At 49.6% G+C, this 21127-nt stretch overlaps 1 protein-coding gene across 2 annotated transcripts; it reads left to right on the forward strand.

The window, feature by feature from the left end:
- ubxn1 (UBX domain protein 1) lies at window positions 1–20956 on the forward strand. Of its 2 annotated transcripts, XM_069894053.1 has the most exons (11): window positions 1–305; window positions 2527–2598; window positions 3432–3518; window positions 5095–5148; window positions 7298–7413; window positions 11658–11724; window positions 13641–13832; window positions 14896–14947; window positions 16887–16997; window positions 18604–18781; window positions 20710–20956. In XM_069894053.1, exons 3-11 carry the CDS (start codon window positions 3460–3462, stop codon window positions 20748–20750), a joined length of 870 nt encoding a protein of 289 aa, XP_069750154.1. In that variant the 5' UTR covers window positions 1–305; window positions 2527–2598; window positions 3432–3459; the 3' UTR covers window positions 20751–20956. The 2 variants fall into 2 exon arrangements, with proteins under 2 accessions (XP_069750154.1, XP_069750153.1); XM_069894052.1 differs by lacking the exon at window positions 2527–2598 and having other exon boundaries at window positions 2–305.
- The last annotated feature ends 171 nt before the right edge of the window (window positions 20957–21127 follow it).

Raw genomic sequence — 21127 nt, forward strand, 5'->3', positions numbered from 1 at the left:
ATGGATCGGACCCCGCCCCGTATCCGCTTTGACTGACAGCTCGACCCCCCCACCCCCGTCGTCTGTGCCGGCCGCGGCTGTCGGCGATGCTGGAGGAAGCCGGCCGCGGTGAGGAAAAGAGAACGGGCAACAGCAACCCTCGGGGCGGGCTGGTACCGGACGATCCCCCGCCGTTTCCACCGCCAGCTCCTTCTCCCCTCCCCGTGGCCGAGAGAGAGACAGCGACCCCGATTTGAACGCTGACACCGGCCAAGGCACGCCTTCAGCGGGCAGTGGAGCGGAGGAAAGGACGAGGATCCAGAGCTGTGAGTAGGCCCGAGTTGGTGGGTTTGCAGAGCTGATGGGGGGGGGGGGGGGGGGGAAGAGAGAGAGAGAGCGCCAAGACCTGGAGTAAAGTTGTGCATCAACAAAGATGCAAAAAGTGTAATTATCTTTGTTTTAATTGCCAAAACACTTAAAATTTGCAGATGATACAAAGAAAGGTGGTAGGGCAGGTAGTGATAATGAAATAGGGAGGCTGCAGAGGAGACTTGGATAGATTAGGGGTAAAAACACAGCAGGTCAAACGGTCTTCTTTAAATAGTAAAGATGTTTCGGGCTGCAGTCCTTCATCGAGGTTCGTAAAAACATTGGCAGGCATCCGAACAAAAAGAGTAGAAGGGGAAAGGGAGGGTGGTCGCAAAGGCAGGAGAGGTGGCGAAGGGAGGGAAGGGACAGTAGCGATCAAGGGGAGGAGGGATGGTTGGGTGAATAGAGAGGGGAGATTGGGGAGTAGAGAGGGGAGGTTGGGGGAGTAGAGAGGGGAGGTTGGGGGAGTAGAGAGGGGAGGTTGGGGGAGTAGAGAGGGGAGGTTGGGGGAGTAGAGAGGGGAGGTTGGGGAGTAGAGAGGGGAGGTTGGGGGAGTAGAGAGGGGAGGTTGAGGGGGAGGGAGGGTAGAGGGGGAGGGAGGGTAGAGGGGGAGGGAGGGTAGAGGGGGAGGGAGGGTAGAGGGGGAGGGAGGGTAGAGGGGGAGGGAGGGTAGAGGGGGAGGGAGGGTAGAGGGGGAGGGAGGGTAGAGGGGAGGGAGGGTAGAGGGGAGGGAGGGTAGAGGGGAGGGAGGGTAGAGGGGAGGGAGGGTAGAGGGGAGGGAGGGGGAGGGAGGGTAGAGGGGGAGGGAGGGTAGAGGGGAGGGGGGGAGGGAGGGTAGAGGGGAGGGGAGGAGGGTGGGTAGAGGGGAGGGGGAGGGAGGGTTAGGTGAATAGAGAGGGGAGGAGGGATAGGAAAGCTGGGAAGCCACGTTAATGCCATCCTGCTTGAAGAGTGGCCAGACAGAAAAATCAGGTGTTACCCCTCCGATTTGCGGGTGGTCTTTGGTGAATATGGGAGGGTGACACAGAACCGAAGTGGTTGGCTACAGGGACTGGTGCGGATGGAGAAATTGAGAGAAGGGGATAGAATCCTTGTAGGGGGGACAGGATGATGCAGTCAAAGTAGTTGTGGGAGTTGGTGGGCTTGTTCCTTATTTCCCGAAATGGTGAGATCCAGGAAGGGGAGAGTATTGTTGGAGATTAATTTGAGATCGGCGTGGAAGTTGGCCGCGGAGTGGAGGAAGTTGGCAAGCTCATCGCAGGTACATGAGGCAGACCGATGGAAAAGGAGAACAGGCAAAGAGGTGGCGAATTAAATACAATGTTTGAAAGTGTATGGTCATGCACTTTGGCAGCAGAAATAAAAGGTCAGACTATCACTTGGATGAGCAAAAAATTCAGAAGCGCAAAGGAGTCTTTGTTCAGGATACAAAGATAAGCGTTAAGAGTTAGCTGGAATGGCAGATGGAGTTCAATCTGGATAGGTGCGGTGATGCATTTTGGAAGGTCAAACCAGAAGGTTGAGTACAGGGTTAAGGGTCAGATACTTAACAGTGTGGAGCCACAGAGAGACCTTGGGGTCCAAATCCATACATCTCTCAAGGTTCCCATGCAGGTTGATGGGATTGTTAAGGCGGCCGATGGGATGCTGGGCTTCATTGGTCAGAGGAAATTGAGTTGAAGAGTCGCAAGGTCACATTGTATAATGTTTTGTTCTGGTCACCTTATAGGAAGTACGTGGAAACTATGGATTCACCAGGATGTTGCCTGGATTGGAAAATAAGGCAATGTTAGCAGAGCTGGGACTTTCCTCATCGCAGCAAAGAAGGATGAGACTTAGCAGAATTTCTGAGAGGCATAGATAAGGTGGACAGCCAGCACTTTTTTTTTCCTAGGGTGGGAATGGCAACCATTAAAGGACAATGGGACAAAGTGAAGGGATGTAAGTTTAGGAGAGATATTGAGATCAGTTTTTTTTAATACTGAGAGTTGGGGGAGGCCTGGACTGCATTGGTGGTGTAGGCTGGGACAATAAGGGCACTTAAGAGACCCTTAGGCAGGCACATGGAACAGAAAGAAAAAGAAGAGAAGTTTAGTATTTTTGATAGGAATATGTAAGTTGGCACAACATCGAGGACCTGTAATGCTCTATGCTCTAATATTCTGTGATGCCCAAAAGGTTAACGGTGGTGAAGAAGGCGATTGGAGTGTTGGCATTCATATCTAGGGGACAAGAGCAGGGACGTGACTGGTGAGCTTTGCATGAGTTCCAGGTGCACTTTGGGGCTCCACGTTTAAGAAAAGACATTGGGGAGGGTTCAGAGAGATTGTCAAGAATGATTCCTGAAATGAAGGGTTTAACACGTGTCACCAAAATAACCTCCAACACCGTATGTTGTGGGAGGAAACCCACGGGGAGAATGTACAAATTCCTTTCGGAGAGGGATGTAATTGGGCGGCACTGGTCTTAGTGGCTGGGATCGGCTTCTTCTGTGATGTAAATTAAAAAAAAACTAAATAGATGAATAATAGATTACAATTTTTAAAATGGAAAAATTTTAAATGACAATATATACCGATACCTTTTTTTGGGTGAAAAAAAAATCAGGTGTTTTCCTATCACCCATGTGAAAGTCAACACCTCTCCCTCTTATTTTTGGCCCTGTCCACCCACCCATCCGAGCTCTTAAATGTGGATCCTCGCTCTGGCCATGCAAACTCCTCATGCCATGGCCGCTCGCCCATCCGAGCTCTAGACTGCGGATCCTCTCCCTGGCCATCCAATGTCCTGACACCCCAGCCGCCCACCCACCTGAGCTCTTGACCGGGGTACCTTGCTCCGGCCATCCAAACTCACGACACCCCGGCCACTCACCCATCGAAGTTCACCCGCCCATCCAAGCTCCTGACGCCTTGGAATGACGCAGGTACTTACCATGGTTAAAAGTATGACCCGAGTAAAAGACTACCCACCCCCTCCCCCCACAAATTTGACCCGAAAAGGTGGGATTGAGCAAGTATACTCTCTCTGGGCGTCATCCATTTGTAAGATCGTGATCCAGATAGTTGCTTTTTACTTTACAGAATATTTTCTTCATCCAAACCTGAGCAGATGGCTGAAATGACAGCGTTGGAATCCATGATGGAGATGGGATTCTCCCGGAATAGAGCGTGAGTGTTGATTAGAAAAGTGTGTTTCCAGCTGGCGAAATGCCTGTTCCGTGCGGAGTCACTTTGTCTCAGTTCCTTCTCCTGGTGTCTCTTGGTGTCTACCCAGCTGCATCACCCGGGGAGTTTGGTCGGTTGGCTCAGGGTGGGGGGAGGATAGGCAGTGTCTGATTACATGTGAGCACAGCCAGACAAGAGTGGTGCCCAAATCCCAGGCAGCTGGTAGGAATGTGAAGCACCCAGGGAGCAAATGGTCAGGTTGGAGCTCAAACCGTGCTGAGTATGACCTGCTGGTGTTGAAGAAAGTTCAGAGAAGATTAACGAGAATTATACCAGGAACGAAAGGGTTAGTATATCCTCTTGGACTGTACTCGTTGGGAGTACAGAAGGATGAGGAGAGACCCCATAGAGGCATTTCAAATGCTGAAAGGGCTGCACAGAGTAGATGGGGCAGGGATGTTTCCCATGGTCGGGGAATCTAGGACAAGAGGCTAAAAGGGCGTCAGTTTAAAACAGATGCGAAACATTAGCCAAAGGATCAAGAGTCCGTGGAACTTATTGCCACGGGTGGCTATGGAAGTGAGGTCGTTGGGTGTATTTAAGACAGAGACTGACAGGTATTTGATTAGTCAGGGCATCAAGGATCACAGGGAGGGGCTGAGAGGGTGGATGGATCAGCTCATGATTAGAATGGTGGAGCAGACTCGATGGGCCTACGTCTGCTCCTATATCTTGTGATCTTGAACGTGCTGAAGAAAAACAGCAAGGACTTTCAGTGTCTATATCAATGGTTCTCAACCTCCTCCACCCCCCCTACATACCACCTGAAGTAATCCCTTACTAACCATCGAGCACCAAATGTCCTACCAGTAATAAAGGGATATAAGATCATGAATAGGGTGGTCCTTTTTCACCTGGGATGACAATAGCAAATACCAAAGGAGATCGGTTTAAGGTGAGGGGAGGAAAGTTTAGCGGAGATATCAGAGGTAAGTTTTTAACTCAGAGTGGTGGGTGCCTGGAATGCATTGCCAGGGAGAATGGTGGAGTCTGATACAATGGGGACGTTTAAAAGACTTGGACAGGCACGTAAGAAAAATAGATGGTTGTAGATGTGACGTCAGGAAAGTTTAATTTGTTGCACAAAAATATATAACCAATGTTTTGGGTCAGCAAAAAAACAGGAAGGAGTCTGAATAAATAATAGGGGTGGCACAGTTGGCGTACCAATTAGTGCAACAACTTTATGGTGGCAGCGATCGGGCCTGGGGTTCAAATCCCGCACTCTCTGTAAGGAGTTTTGCATGGTTTCCTCCCACCATTCAAAGTGTACAGGGAGTGTACAGAGAGTGTAGATTAATAGGGTGTAAATTGTAAATTGGGCAGCATGGACTCATAGGCCGAAATGGCCCATTACCATGCTGTATGTCTAAAAAAAAGTTAGGGGGAGAGAAGGGGCAGGGAGGGGAACAGCATCGTGGGCTGATGGATCTGTACTGTGCTGTTTATCAGTGGCAGACATGGGGGCAGGTTAAAATATTTTAAATGCGTTGCTGTCATTTTTTTCTTTTGTTTCCAGAGAGAAGGCCTTGGCACTGTCGGGGAATGAAGGGATCGAGAAAGCTATGGACTGGTATGGGAAGTGTCAACGCCTCTCCATCGGGGGGGAGGGGTGTTGCATTCGAAGCCCAGTCCCAGCAAAGCATAGCAAAAGCTGCGAAGGAGCCCCTAGCTTTGTGGTTCTCACATGTGAGGCAGGACCTCCCTTAAATTTACTTCCAACAGCACCCACCACCTCTACTTTCCCATGAGTAAACTGGGAGGGGGTTCAATGTGGATGTAAATCTGAAGGCCCAGGCTAGAATGGATGGGGAGGATTGCAGTGGTTATCTAAGAAAATTGTTCTTCATTCCTTCACCACCATTCATCAAGATTGTGAACCTGCACCATCTTTGTACCCATTAATTTCCTTAATACAGTATTTCTGGCACCCACGGGGATCACAGATGCCGGATATGCAAATTTTCCGGTTGCCTGAAGCTCCCTCTTAAAATTGAAAAAGATCAGTATGTAGCCTTTAATTATGTAAAGTTCTCTTAAATCAGGTAAATTTCTGTACATTTAAATTCGAACCCCAGTCACTGGATCTGTAACAGCATGGCGCTAACCGTGCCGCCATCAAAATTAACCTGCCCTCCCCCAAGTTTACAGATGAAGCCTTACTAATATACATTAATACTTATCAAGATAAAGACTCTTACTAGGCAGGGATAGGCACACTTTGGGGGAGTCGCCCAATGGGGAGTGGCATCGGTCGGCTCTTCATCCTGGGCGCCGCCATTTTATTCAAAGAGCTGCTGCGGGTGGGGCATGACCGGGGGCGCTCCGTTGGCTGAATGTGTTGTTTTGGAGAACGTTTACAATTTAAAACTTTAATTTATTTCAAAATAGATATTTTTTCCCTTTTTTTTTGCTGGTTGTTTGGGCTTCCACTTGATTAAATTTGAGATAAAGGGGATTCTACTGTATCTGGAATTCTCTGATCGCTTTTTGAATGAACTGGGGCTGAGTCTCGGGGTAGAGGTTTTCAGAGATTTGTGCTACCTACTGGTTTAAGGTATCCGGTTCCTGAACAGCCAGTCTCATTCACATTCTCCCACCGTCTCCCTGATGAGAGAAGAGAGTGTGCCCAGGGTCTTTCAGCATGATGGTTGCCTTACCTGGGCAGCAGGATGGAGTATGTGGAGGGGGGAGGAACTTTTTGTTATGTTCTCACATTAAGTTGAGCAGTTGGTTGAGCTATTGTCTCATGCCTCCAGAGACATGGGTTCAATCCCGACCTCTGGTGCTCTCTGTGGACTTTGCATGTTCTCCCTGTGACCCTGTGGGTTACCCCTGGGTGCTCTGGTATTATAAATTGTCTCTATAAATTCATCCCTAGTAGACAGGTGAATCTAGGGAGAAATTATGCCAATGTGAGAGGATCAATTTTATCAAACAAGAAAGTCTGCAGACGCTTTTGTGCTGGAGAAACTCAGCAGGTCCCCCAGCATCCATGTTTTGGCCCTGAGTCCTTCATCAAGTTATGAGCAAAAAGCAGGAAGGAGTCTGAATAAAAAGGTTGGGGGAGGAGGGGGCAGATGGAGGAGCAATAGGCCAACTGCCTTGAGGACGTGGGTAGGAGAGGAGCTGAGAATTGATTGGGGCAGGGGGTGGCTTTGTGAATGCCGAGCTGCTGGAAAAGAGACGGAGGAAGGAGAGACAAGGGGAGGGGAGCAGGAGGAAAGGAGATATTGGGATAGGGAATGAAGGGGGGGTGGGGTATTGACAGGAACCAGAGAAGCTGATGTTAATGCCGTCTGGTTGGAGAGTGCCCTGACGGTCGATGAGGCGTTGTTCCTCCAATTTGCAGGTGGTTTCGGTCTGGCAGGCATGAGACATAATGGCAAGGGAATGGGGTGGAGAGTTGAAATGGGTGGCCACTAGGAGATCCACGCCTTGATCAATATAGGATTGGATTGATTCAGGGGTCAACGGTTAATATGGATTTGCCAAGCCTTTTTCTCCCTGCTGTCTCGCCTCTGCATTGGACTTCTCTATTCCCCAAAAGGTTCTCAATCATCTCGTCTTCCTGCCCTCCCCTCCCCCTGCCAGCCGAGGGGTCAGGGAACCCAAGAATGATTAGTGCATGATCTGGTGTCCAGTGGGCCAACAAGCACCTGACAGAACAAGGCACCAGCTGCCAGTGCTGTGCACCAACACACCCTGTTTACCGTTCTAAGGTTGATGGAGCACGAGGACGATCCCAACCTGGACGAACCTTACATCCCGCCGCAGGGCAATGCCCTGGGCATGGCAGAGAAGACGGGAACCGGGGAAGCAGAGCTGAATTTCGAAGGTGAGTGCGAATGCTTCTTGTGGAGGCACCTTGTGCCTGCGCTTTGGAAGAGCCCTCTGATTTATCCCGGTGTGCCACATCTGTGCCCACATTTCTCCCCCCCCCCCCCCCCCCCCACCACAGTTTGGGGCCCCAAACAGGCTTTCCAAATGAAACAGCACTTCACTTGTGTATCTGCTCCCTTTGTGGCCTTCCCTACATCAGAGAGACTGGGCGCAGACCGGGATATCACTTCGCTGAGAATCTTCGCTCTGTCCGCATCAGTGGCAGGCACCTCCCAGTGGCTAACCATTTCAATTCCGTTCCCCATATTGTCTGTCTGCGGCCTCGTGTTGTCTGTCTGCGGCCTCGTGGACTCTCCCAACAAAACCACCTGTAAATTGGAGGAACAACACTTGATTCTTCTCTTTCCTCTCATCTCTCCAACCCCATTCACAGAGCCATCCCTCTTCCCCCTGCTTACTGCTGTGTCCTCCCTCCCTTATCCACCTATTATCTCCTGCCTTTTGGGACTGTGCTTCTACCCCTCCCCCCCCCCCAACCATTTTGTTTGGGCACCTGCCGACATCATCCCTTGATGAAGAGGCTCAACCCTGGATCGTTGGTTATGCATCTTTATCTTTGCTACACAGTAAAAATCCCCAATATCCAGCACCTTCGGGCTTTTCCGCTTGACTGAGACTCACTGTTACACTGTGTAACTAATACATCTGCATTAAGATAAAATACAGGGCAAAATGTAATTTGAAAAAAAAAAAATCCAGATTGTAGTCTTTAATTATGTAAAGTTCACTTTAATCAAGTTCTGTAACTTAAGAAATTTAAATTTGAACCCCAGTGGCGGGCTCCGTAACAGCGTTGTGTTAGCCACTACACTAAATGTGCTGCCATCATAATTAGCCCCCTCCCCCAAGTTTATATTAAGTAATACACTTAATACTAATAAAGAAATAGACTCTTACAAGGCAGGGATAGGGAGAATTGAATCTTTGGGAGAGTTGCCCCAGCGGTGAGCAGCATCGAGCAGTTCTTCATCCTGGTGTCCCACAGTTAGGCCCTTGGCGCAACCCAACTCACGTCCACGTCAGTGCCTTGGCACACCTTCCTTTATATTTGAACTCCAATCACTGGCGCTGTAACGTCATTGCGCTAACCATGCCGCCATCATAATTACCCCCCCCCCACCCCCAAGTTTACCAGGCAGGGATAGGGAGGCACTTGGGGAGAATCGCCCCAACGGTGAGCGACATCGGCCGGCTCTTCATCCTAGGTGCCGCCATTTTATTCAAACTCAACTTTATTGAAACAGTTGCAGTGGGCGGGGCATGACCAGGGTGCTCTGCTGGCTGAATGTTTGCTCCCGAGTGAGGTGTGTGTTGCTTCAGTGAACGTTTACTATTTTAAAATTTTGTTTATTTCTAAGATATTATGATTTTATTTCCTTTTTGCCGGTTGTTTGAGTTTCTGGTCGATTGAATGCCAGATAATGGGGATTTTACTGTACAATGTACATAATTTGACCTGCTGAGTTTCTCCAGAATTGTGTTTCTACCTCTGAGTACTTATCTGTCAGATTTAGATTGAACTGTTTCCACTGCACTTTCATTCCATGGTGGTTCTTGCTTCTGTCCCCTCTGGTTCTCTGCCAAAATCCCCCGGAATCTGATCGTTAGCCTTCCTTGGGTGAAGGGCTCCTCCTAATTCACACTGAACTGGGGCAGCCAATCGCTGGCCTCCTTTCTCAGCCATCCCCCCTCCCCCCAAAGTATCTGATCATCGGCCTGTTTGGGATCGGTCAGGAGGCGCAATGGGCAGAAGCGCTGTCTCGTGGCGCCAGAGGTTTGATCCTGATCTCTGGCGCTGTCAGGTTGTCGCCCCTCCCCCCAACAGCTGCTCGGATTCCCTCCCACATCCCAAAGGTGTGCAGGATCTGTGGCTGGTGTGTGTTGGTGGGGTGGAGGTGTGTGTTGGTGGGGTGGAGGTGTGTGTTGGTGGGGTGGAGGTGTGTGTTGGTGGGGTGGAGATGTGTGTTGGTGGGGGGTGGGGTGTGTGTTGGTGGGGGGTGTGGTGTGTGTTGGTGGGGGTGGGGTGGGGGGTGTGGGTGGGGGGGTGTGCTGGAGGGGGGTGTGCTGGAGAGGGGTGGGGTCTGGGGTGTGATGTGTGTTGGGGCTTGTGTGTTTTGGTGAGGTGGGGTGTGTGTTGGTGGGATCGGGGATGTGATGTGTGTTGGGGTGGGGGTTCAGTGTGTGTTTTGGTGGGGAGTGGGGTGTGTGTTGGTGGAGTGGGGTGTGTTGGTGGGGTGGGGTCAGGGGTTGTGGTGTGTGTTGAGGGGGTGGGGGTTCGGGGTGTGTTTTGGTGGGGTGGGGTGTGTTTTGGTGGGGTGGGGTGTGTGTTGGTGGGGTGGGGGGTTGGGGTGTGTGTTGGTGGGGTGGGGGGTTGGGGTGTGTGTTGGTGGGGTGTGGAACTGGGGAGGACCAGCATTTGAATCCGAATCTGGTTTATTGTGATGAACATGTCACAAAAATGTGTTGGTTTTGCTGCAGCAGTTTTGTGCATTACAGGTGCAAAATTGCTATAAATTACAGTTCCGTAAATGAAATATTAAAAAATAAATGGTGCAAAACAGAAAAAAGAGTGAGAGAGTATCTCAAGTGATTCTCAACCTTTCTCGGTCAGGGTCCACCTGCGCTAACATGCCACGGCCCACTTGTGGCAATGACTGAGCAATATTTTCAAGTCAAAGGCAGCTCTGTAAGAATCACATCTTTTCCTAATTTAAAGTGTTTTATTTAACATTTTTAAAGACCCACGTACGATCATCATCTGCTCAGAAACCTGATGGCGGAGGGGAAGAAGCTGTCTACGAAACATTGAATCAGGATTTATTGTCATGGACAAGTCATGAAATTCGTTGTTTTGTGGCAGCTTCACAGGGCAAACGTTCCATATTAACAACATTACTATTAAAAAATGAAATAATAATAATAACAGTGGATGAAAAGTCAGGCCATGTCTGTGGTTCATTGACTATTCAGGAATCTGATGGTGGAGGGGAAGAAACTGTCCTTGTGCCGCTGGGTGCTCGTACTTAGGCACCTGTACCTTTTCCCCGATGGTAGCAGAGTGAAGCTGGCGAGACCTGGGTGGTGGGGGTCTTTGAGGATAGAGGCTGATTTTTTTTTAAGACACCACCTCGTGGATGTCCTCATTGGAGTAGGTCTGGTGCGTGTGATGTCGCAGGCCGAGTTAACGACCCTCTGGAGTTGTTGTCCTGAGAGTTGGCACCTCCATACCAGGCAGTGATGCAACCAGCCAGAATGCTCTCCACCTGTAGAAGTTTACGAGAGCCTTTAGTGCTTCAGTGACATACCGAATCTCCTCAGACACCTCAAAGTCTAGCTGCGGGCGAGCCTTCTTTGTGATTGCATCAACGTGGAGGCTCCAGGACTGATCCTCAGAAATGTTGACACCCAAGAATTTGAAGTCCTAGACCCTCTCCATGACTGAGCCCTTCATGAGGACTGGGTCGTGTTCCCCTGACTTCCTCCTCCTGTGAGTGAGCATGTTCAGGCTCCTGTACCTCTTTCTTGATGGTAGCAGTGACGCTGTTATTAACTGTGCCACCTGTGCAGTGTTGCATTTCCTTCCTCCAAGTGTTCAGCTTGTTCCCCACCAACACACACCCCCACCCCACCAACACACACCCCCACCCCACCAACACACACCCCCACCCCACCAACACACACCCCCACCCCACCAACACACACCCCCACCCCACCAACACACACCCCCACCCCACCAACACACACCCCCACCCCACCAACACACACCCCCACCCCACCAACACACACCCCCACCCCACCAACACACACCCCCACCCTCCACCCCCACTAACACACATCTTGATAAGAGAAGCTGCTTTCTTTAGACACCACCTCTTAAAGATGTCCTTAATGAGTGAAGATTGATGGCCATAATAAGGTTGGCTGAGTTTATAACTCCTTGTAGCCTTTTTGTGTCCTGTATAGTAGGTGATTGATGGTTGGTACTGGCTTGACCCACTGCTGTTTCTTTTTCTTTTTTTTTCCCCGCCCCCCCCCCCACCGTTTCTTTTTCTTTGACTTTGTGTATTAATATTGACATGCATCGGGTAAGGGGATGACTGATGGGCTTCCCAGTTCCCTTGCACAGGATGTCTTTTCAGTTGCATTGTGAAGTTTCACGTTCTGGATTCTTTCCCTCAGAAAATTCGAGCCAGATTCAACAGAACACGGCGCTATCAGAGGAGGAGAAGAAAGAGCAGCTGAGGAGGTAACTGCGCTCGACCACCCTTTTGAGCAGAGCTCAAGGGTGCCCCTGTTCCTCTTGGCCAACGGCAGAGGAGATCGGGCGTGACTCGCCAGATGACCTTTCAGCTGATGAGGGCGTGGGTCAAACCAACAGGGCAGGCCTGGGGCTCTGCTGGGCCATCCTTGAACTTCCAGTCAGAGACTTAAATCGAATCACCAGCTAAGCCAGCATTGATTCCCCATAGAACATTACAGAACAGGCCCCTCGGCCCTCAATGCAGTGCTGACCTACTGTGTATTCCATTGTATTGGATGATCCTCGAGACTTAAAATTGGGTTATCCTATACAAAGGGCCGAAAATTCTTAACTTGACGATGAAGTCGCAACAGCGCATGTCCTGTTAGTTATTTGCGAAGTCTCAACACTCCTCTGCAGGGTCCATCCGCCCGTCCTGACTGATGTCACCTCTGCTCGGGCTTTAAATGGCCTGTTACAGGAGCCAACAGTGGTTTATTTTAATACCTCCAAATAAAGTTTAAACCTTTAAACAATAATTTATTAAAATATTAATTTGCTTTTAGCAGCATTCACTGGTCAGCGGTAAGTGCCGTATTTTTTTTGGGAGGGGTGCTCTTATACAAAGCGTATCACTCAAAACCAACATATTAGGTGAAAATTCCAAGGTTGTCCTATATAACGACCTATACAGTATATATTCTCGAGGAAAAAAAAATCCCAAACCCTTCCTGCCTCGTATCCCTCTATTTTTCTTCCATCCGTGTGCCTGTCTAAGAGTCTGAAATGCCCCTGATACTTCAGTCTCCAGCACCACCCCGGCACTGCATTCCAGGCCCCCACAACTGTGTTTTAAAATATTTTGTAAACAAACTTATCCCCCTGATACCCTTCTTCACTTTGTACAGAGGTCCTCTGATTTTTACTGTTCCCAACCTGGGAAAAAGGCATTGGCTGACCACCTTATCCTCTCAGAATCTTGTGGACCTCCAATAAGTCTCCTCTCGTCCTTCTTAGCTCCAAAGAAGAAAGTCCTTGCTCTCCCCATTCATGTCCAAGCAAGCAGTCTCATTAGTTTCCTGTCCCCTTTATTTCTCTGCACTTATTTCCTCTCCCTTTCGTTAACGAGCTTTAAAGTTTAATTTATAAAATATAATTAAAACACCAAAATGAAAATTAAAAAAGAAAACTTCATATGTGTGCTGGTAACACTTAGCAGGTTGGGCAGCATCTGTCGAGAGAGAATCGGAATGTCAGGTCGGGGAATTTCCACACCTCCTGCCTCATCCTCTGAATATTCCCGGCATTTTCTTGTTCTTCATCGACCAGCACCTTTTGGGAGGAAGACAACAAATTCATAGGGAGAGCGTGAGAATTCCACACAGACAGCAGCGGAGGCAGGAATCAGAGGTGGAGCTGCAATGTGCCTGAGCTTTTAGTTTCATGCAGGCTGTCTGTGTCAAAGGTCACACGTTTGTGTAATCACTGAATGTTTGGACTCTGCTCCACCCCTCCCTCTCTCCCCTCTACCTCTGCCCCGCTCATTCCTTCCCCTTGCCCTCCCCGCCACCCACCGCCCTCCCCTATCTCTTCACATAACCCCTCCCTTCCCCTTGCCCATCCCGCCACCTCCTCCCTTCCTCCACATCCCCACCCCCTCTCTCCAACCACCGCCCCTCCCTTCCCTTCTCCCTCCACACTACCCTTTCCTTTCTCTGCACCATCCCCTTCCCCCCCTTTCTGTATCACCCCTCTATTCTCCCCTCACCACCACCCCTTCCTTCCATCTTTCCCACTTCCTCCGCACCCCTCTGTCCCCCTCCCTTCCCATCTTCCATCCTTCCCACTTACTCCGTACCCCTCCCTCCCCCTCTCTCTGCATCACCCCTCCGTCCCCCTCATGACCACCCCCTCCCCCGCAGGCTGGAAGAGCTGATGAAGCAGCGGCAACAGGAGCGGGAGGAGCGCGAGAAGAAGGATGAGATCAACCGGGAGAAGCAGAGACGGAAGCAAGGACAGGAACTGACAATGATCCGGCAGAAGCTGCAGGAGGAGGAGATGAGGAAGATTGCCGAGGACAGGAGAAAGGAGAAGCTGGAGGACATCAGGGCCAAGTAACTCGAACAAGAGGGTGGGGGGGGAGCATGGAGTGGGTCAGTGAGCCCCCCTGTGTACCTACTTTCAGCGTTGCCCTGATAGAATCATGGGCTTTATTTAAATAGGGCGCCACGGTTGGCGTACCAGTTAGTGCAACACCTTTACAGCGCCAGCAATCGGGATTGGACCAGGGTTCAAATCCCGTGCAGTCTTTAAAGAGTTTGTATGTTCTCCCTGTGTCTGCGCGGGTTTTCCCCGCAGGCCCTGGTTACCTCCCACTGTTCAAAACATACAGGAGGTGTAGGTTAATGGGGTGTAAATTGGGTGGCACGGACTTGTGGGCCGAAATGGCCTGTTACTGTGCTGTGTGTCAAAATTTAAGCACATGAGTCCATGCCGCCCAATTAACCTAGAAGCCTGGTTTATTTTGAAGGGTAGGAGGATACAGGTGCACACAGAGGGAACCCACACAGACACGGACAGAGACAATGTACAAATTCCTTACAGACAGTGCGGGATTCAAACTCGGAAATATTGCTCTGTAATGGTGACACTATTATTAACTGTGCCACGCGTGCAGTGTTGCATTTCCTTCCTCCAAGTGTTCGGCTTCTCTCAGCGTTCAGTGTCCAGTAGCGATTGGGATGGAAAATGAGATGGGTCAGTACACAGTGGTTGAGATGCAAAGTGCATCTCTTGTGTCAGGAACTTCACCCTCCAGCTCACACTTCTCCCTGCTCCAGCAGAGTCTGATGGGACGGTGCAAAGGGAGCTTCACTCTGTGTCTGACCCCGGGAATGTGTGACGGGACGGAGTGGAGGGAGCTTCACTCTGTGTCTGACCCCAGGAGTGTGTGATGGGATGGTGTGGAGGGAGCTTCACTCTTCATCTGACCCCGGGAGTGTGTGATGGGATAGTGTGGAGGGAGCTCCACTCTGTGTCTGATGGCTCAAATGGGGACTCCTGTTTCATACAACCATGCAGATCAGTTGATAGAGGATTTAAAATGGGCAGAAGATATGCTCTAATGTCCCTTCTCCTCCCCCCCCCATCCTTGATTCGACTTTTGTACTGTTACAGGCAGAGAGTTCGGGAAAAAATTGAGAGGGACAAGGCAGAGAGAGCCTTGAAGGTAAGAGTTATTTGACTTTTCATGCACTATTTTTAGTAGGTGGTTTTTTTTTATAGATGTTTGCCCTGTGACGCTGCCACAAAACACTGAATTTCATGACTTGTTCATGACAATAAATTGTGATTCTGAGTTGGAACCTTTCAGGGCTCAGGGCAGTGAGTGTGAGACAAGTTCTGGCCAGACCTTCCCACCCCAGTCTGGGTGCAAATATCTTGCCCCCCCCCCCACCACCCCCCATCTCTCCTCTGATCCCACCAGTGCCGGGGTGACGCTGAATCACGAGCAGTTGGGCTGTCAGGGGTGGGGATACTCAGCAGGTCAAGGGGCTTTAACTGAGAGAAGATTACAGTCAACGCTTAGGGTTGCCATCTTCCCCAGACTGAGCAGAGAACATGAAAAGGAATGTGGGATGGGAGAGGCTGGGTAAGAGTGGGGGTTGGCATTGGGGGGCGAGCCACATTCCAGAAGTACTGAATTATGAAGCATTTAAAAGCATATCTGGATGTGACAAAATGTGACTCCAATGTAGCTTCTGCGCGGTGCAGCTCAAGACACTGACACAGGGATGGTGAGCTCACACAGACAAGGCAGTCGGTGTCATCACAGTGTGGATTTGCACTGCAAAGGGAGGCCACTCAGCCCATTGTATCTCTGTAGACCATAAACAAGCTCTGGCTACTTGTCCATGGGAACTTGGGAGCACTCCTGCCTTGCTCACCCCAGGTCATGGGGCGCCAACCTCTGGGACCTGTTGAGCCTTGGGGCAGCAGTAATTAGGTGTCTCCCCCCGTCTCCCCGCCCCGCTCCAAGGTGTCCAGTGCAGCAGGCCTTGTTGACACAGTTTAGAGATTGAAAACATGGCTGAATGGTGCTCCAACAACCACCTTGCGCTCAATGTCACCAAAACCAAGGAGCTGATTGTTGACTTCAAGAATGGAAAACCAGAAGTGGACGACCTGATGATCATTGGGAGATCAGAGTGGAGGTGGTGATAAAATTTAAGTGCTTGGGTGTCACTATCTCAGAGGATCTTTCTTGGACCCAACACACCAATGGCATTGTGAAGAGAGCACATCAGCGCCTCTTCTTCCTCAGGAGTTTGCGGAGGTTTGGTGTGACATCAGAAACCCTGGCATATTTCTACAGAAGTGAAGTGGAAAGTGCACTTACCAGCTGTGTCACGGTCTGGTGTGGGGACACCAATACCCCCGAGCACAAAGGCCTCCAAAAGGTCGTGGAGACAGTTAAGGACATCAAAGGGAAAACCCTCCCCTCCATCAAGAACGTTACAGGGATTGAATGACAACATTGTTTGACTGGTTTAATGTATCTTAGATTTTGTACTTTAAATGGATGGGGGGGGGAGGTAGGGAGGGTGGGATGGGAGGAGGGGGGGGAGAAAATGGCACTGTATATATTTGAAAAGGAAAAATGTATGTATCATGGTCAATGTGGTTTATGGTGTGAAGAATAAAAAATTAAAAAAAAAGAACGTTACAGGGAATGCTGCCATCGGAGAGCAGCAGCAATCATCAAGGATCCGCGCCACCTAGCACACGCTCTGTTCTCGCTGCTGCCATCAGGAAAGAGGTCGAGGGGCCACATGACTCACACCAGCAGGTTCAGGAACAGCTGCTACCCTTCACCGTCAAGACTCCTCAATGACAAACTCAATTAGGGACTCATTTAAGGACTCTTGATTTTCTTTTTGTTCTCTTTGCATTTCACAGTTGGTTTGTTTACGTTCATTATCTGTTTACAGTTCTTTTATTTGTTTACATGTTTACGCTGTCTAGATTATTTTTTGCACTACCAATTAATGGTAATTCTGCCTCGCCCACAGGGATCTCAGGGATGTATGTGATGTCATGTATGGGCTCTGATGATAAATAAAAACCTAACTTTTCATTCTTTTCTCCTCCCCCACCACACATTCCAGTTTGGTGGTGGAGTCATGGCAATGGCAACCCCGACTCCGTCGACACCAGCGATCCCTCAGTCCACCCAAACGCCACCGGTGAAGAGGGAGTACGACGAATGCAGATTACAGGTGAGAGCTTCACTTTTTGGGGCCAGTGCGGTGGAGTCATTGCACCAAAGGGATCATCTTAGCACTCAAGATAGGGGATGCACTGACCCCACCCACCCCACACGAGCTCCACTTCCCCGTCCGTCACTGTTCCCCCCCCCTCTACGTGAGCTCCACTTCCCCATCACCGTTCCCCCCGCCAACGAGCTCCACTTCCCCGTCACTGTCCTCCCTCTCTACACGAGCTCCACTTCCCCGTCACTGCCTGTCTCCCCTCCATCTTGTACACACCCAACTGAGAGTGAGGCTTTTTAACAACGTTTATATGTCATCTTTCACACTATTGTCTCCAAGTGACAGACCCGTCCGGGTTCAATCCCGACCCTGTCTGTGGTACACGGATTTTTCACCCTGTGACCACAGCAATTCTCCCAGGTGCTCTCGTTTCTTCCTCCCTCCCAAAGAGTTTGGGTGTCGCTGGGTTAACAGTCAGTGTAAATTGCCCCTCATTATGTGAGTGAAAGGTAGAATCCATTGGGGAGAGGGGTGAGGTAGTTGAAGGGTATGTGGGGAGAATGAAATTCATATACTGCAGAGTTAGTGTAGCTTCGCGGTCACCTTGGATTCAATTATGCGGGTAGTGATTGCCAGGGATTGTGATTGACCAGTTATCATTGGAGTGTCCAAGGTAGTTTTGTTTGGAAGGTACAAAGTGTTCCATGCTTTTGAAGCAAAGTCAAGGACAGATGCACTGGTCAGCAATTTTGGGGTCCTCAATTTAAACAATGTGCTGAAGTTGGAGAGGGTTCGAAGAAGGTTGACTGGAACGATTCCGGGGTTGAAAGGGTTATCCTATTTGGAGCGTTTGATGGCTTTTGGTCTTTATTTGTTGGAATTTTGGAGAATGAGGGGGGAATTTCATTGAAACATTTCAAATGTTGAAAGGTGTGGAGAGAGTAGATGCAGAAAGGTTTCTTCCCATGGTGGGGGAGTCTTAACAGTCATTCTCTAAGGCCCACCTGGCTTCCGGCCTAACGTGCCAGGCCCCACAAGTGGCGATGACTGAACAATATTTTCAAGTAAAAGGCAGCTCTGTAAGAATCACATCTTTATCTAATTTAAAGGATCCTATTTAACCTTTTTAAAGAGCCATATTAAAACAAGCCAAGGCCCAGCAGAGGGGTCACGGCCCACTGCTTGAGAGCCACTGGAAGAGGACACAACTTCAGCATTGAAGGGCGTCCACTTAGAACAGATATGCCTAGGAACTTCTTCAGCTGCTGGAGGGGGGGGGGGGGGTAAATCTGGAATTTGTTGCCACAGGCGGTTGTGGAGTTCATGCCATTGGGTGTATTTAAGGCAGAGATTGAAAGTTCTTGATTAGCCAGGGCATCAAAGGTTATGGGGATAAGGGCAGGCAGTGGGGCTGAGTGAGGAAATGGATCAGCTCATGATTTAATGGCGGGTCAGACTAGATGGGCTGAATAGCCTCTGTTCCTATGTCTCACAGTCCACCTGTCCTCCATAAGAATGAGCTGTTTCTGGGCACGGCGCTGAGAGGGAGCCCTCTGGTCTGGGAAGTTTGGCGAGAGCAGCCTGCTTTGACCTGACCTCCCCTTTTGCCTAGATCCGGTTACTGGACGGCACCCAGCTCACGCAGTCTTTCAAGAGCCGGGAACAGCTGGCGGCTGTCCGACTGTACGTGCAGCTGCAGCAGGCGGACAACGACAACTTCAACCTAATGACTTCTTTCCCACGCAAAGTCTTCTCTGAGGAGGACATGGAGAAGCCTCTTCAAGAGTTGGGTAAAGTGTTCCGGGGGCGGTGGAGGGAGGACAAAATTGACAAGGGGGGCGCGGTTAGTGTCAGCAACCAGGACCAGGGTTTGAATCCCATGCTGTCTGTAAGGTATGTGTACGTTTTCCCCATGTCTGTGTGGGTTTCCTCTGGGTGCTGCCGATTCCTCCCACCGTTCAAACCCTACTGGGGGTTGTAGGTCAATTGGGTGTAACTAGGTGGGAAGGGGTCATGGTACTGGTACTGATAGGGCCTGATACTGAGCTGTATGACTGAATTTAAATTTAAAAGTTACTAGGATGTTGCTGGGACTTCAGGAACTGAGTTACAGGGAAAGGTTAAATAGGTTAGGACTTTATTCCCTGGAGTGTAGAAAAATGAGGGGAGATTTGATAGAGGTTTTTAAAATTATAAGGACTATCGAGAGAATAAATGCAAGCAGGCTTTTTCACTGAGGGTCAGTGGGATACAAACCAGAGGACATAGGTTAAGGAAAAAAGTTTAGGGGGAAACTTCTTCACACAGAGGGGTGGGAGTGTGGAACGAGCTGCCGGCTAAGGGGAAAAGTTTTTTTTAAATTTTTTTTATTTTTCACACTATAAACCACATTGATCAAGGTACATACATTTTTCTTTTCAAATATATACAGTGTGGTTTTTTCCCCCCCTTCCCTCTTCCCATCCCATCCCCTCCCATTCATTTAAAGTTCAGAATCTAAGATACATTAAGGGGAAAAGTTAGGGGGGGATCTTCTTCACACAGAGAGGGGTGGGAGTGTGGAATGAGCTGCTGGTTAGGGGAAAAGTTAGGGGGGATCTTCACACAGAGAGGGGTGGGAGTGTGGAACGAGCTGCCGGTTAACGGGAAAAGTTAGGGGGGATCTTTTTCACACAGAGAGGGGTGCGATTGTGGAACGAGCTGCCAGTTAAGGGGAAAAGTTAGGGGGGGGGGGATCCTCTTCACACAGAGAGGGGTGGGAGTGTGGAACGAGCTGCCTGCTGAAGTAGTGAATGCGGGCTCAGTGTTAACATGAAGAAAAGCTTGGATGGAGGGCTATGGGTGCAGGCCTGTTTTCTGTGCTGTAATGTTCTATGGTATTCAGTTAGGCTGGACTGAATGTATTCAGTGAGCTCTGTACCAGTTATCACTGCCATTGTACAGATGAACTGCACCATCAACCCCAGTGCAGTGGTTGAAAGCCTTGTATGAAAGCCTTTGTTTCTTCTTGGACCCCATAGTCTTGTCATTCAATCCCAGTAGATGCAAAAGATCCCCTGTCATGAAGCAATGGAAATTTCCTCTCATTAGTTTTTGTCTTAATCAAATCTCGAGGAGAGTTATACTGTTAAACAATAAAGTCTGATCGTGAGGTCAGAAGGGGCTGCCTTTCAGATCAGACTGGAAACACCGCCTTCCCTTGAAAGGGGATCCTCCAGGTCAAAGAAAACTTCAATGCCTTTGACCTTTTCTCCTCATTCATTTGATCATAACCTCACTTTAGCTGTTGAGGGGAAACTGTAGCATTGGTGACTGTTTCCAACAGTGGATGGGAACTACTCCCCCCCCCCCCCGGGCCTTCTCGATTTTTTTTTCCTTTGAAACCCTCTGTGTTTTACTTGCGTTGACCTGCGTGGGTGTGGGGTGGGGGGGGGGGTGGTTAGTATCCGTTGCAGGCTGCAAGAGTACATTGCTGAGGGAAGCACTAAGCTTTTGGAGAGGGAAGGGCCAGTCTGGAGTGGCCATTCTCAACCTTTTTGCCCATGGGCTCTCTCCCCCCCCCCTCCCAGGACTCTGAGCCCCTTTCCATGTGAATCAGTCATTTCATTGGGTTCTTCTACTAATGAAAATGTTCTGTCATGAATGAGCTGTGGCCCAAGGGTCATCTTGCAGGTTGAATCCATCACAGCCGTGTTTTCGTCTTTGCGACCTTTTGCAGGTCTGGTCCCTTCTGCAGTCTTGATCGTCTGCAAGAAGTGAAGCTGGCATCTGCGCTCCCTTCAGCACAGCACGAACCGGGGCATTGGAAGACCGTGGACTTGCGAGTCGCCTGCCTGATCTTGTACTGGTGCCTCAGAGTGTGAAAACAGGCCGCCTCCAGGGGCTTTGTTTGTGCGAGGCCTTTAACAAAAGACTTGTTTATCCCGAGATAAAGCAAAAAGCGAAATAAAAAAAGTGTAAACATTTTTATAATCTTAAGGTTTCACTCAGTAGGGGCAACGGAGTGTACTGGAAGAGTTTGTACTGTTACAATGGTCGACCATTGTTTCTGTGGCAAACTCTTTGCACAGTTGGGAGTTGGTTGGGCGCTTAATGCAGGTCAGCATGGAGACAATTTGATTTACTCAGTTCCCACA

This window comes from Narcine bancroftii, chromosome 8 (assembly GCF_036971445.1).
Source record: "Narcine bancroftii isolate sNarBan1 chromosome 8, sNarBan1.hap1, whole genome shotgun sequence".
NCBI lineage: Eukaryota > Metazoa > Chordata > Chondrichthyes > Torpediniformes > Narcinidae > Narcine > Narcine bancroftii.

Coding starts and splice junctions, on each gene's coding strand:
- ubxn1 (XM_069894053.1), top strand. CDS start 3,460: ATGGCTGAAATGACAGCGTTGGAATCCATGATGGAGATGGGATTCTCC. Junction 16,998..18,603: donor ACGACGAATGCAGATTACAG/GTGAGAGCTTCA, acceptor CCTTTTGCCTAG/ATCCGGTTACTGGACGGCAC. Junction 18,782..20,709: donor GAAGCCTCTTCAAGAGTTGG/GTAAAGTGTTCC, acceptor GACCTTTTGCAG/GTCTGGTCCCTTCTGCAGTC.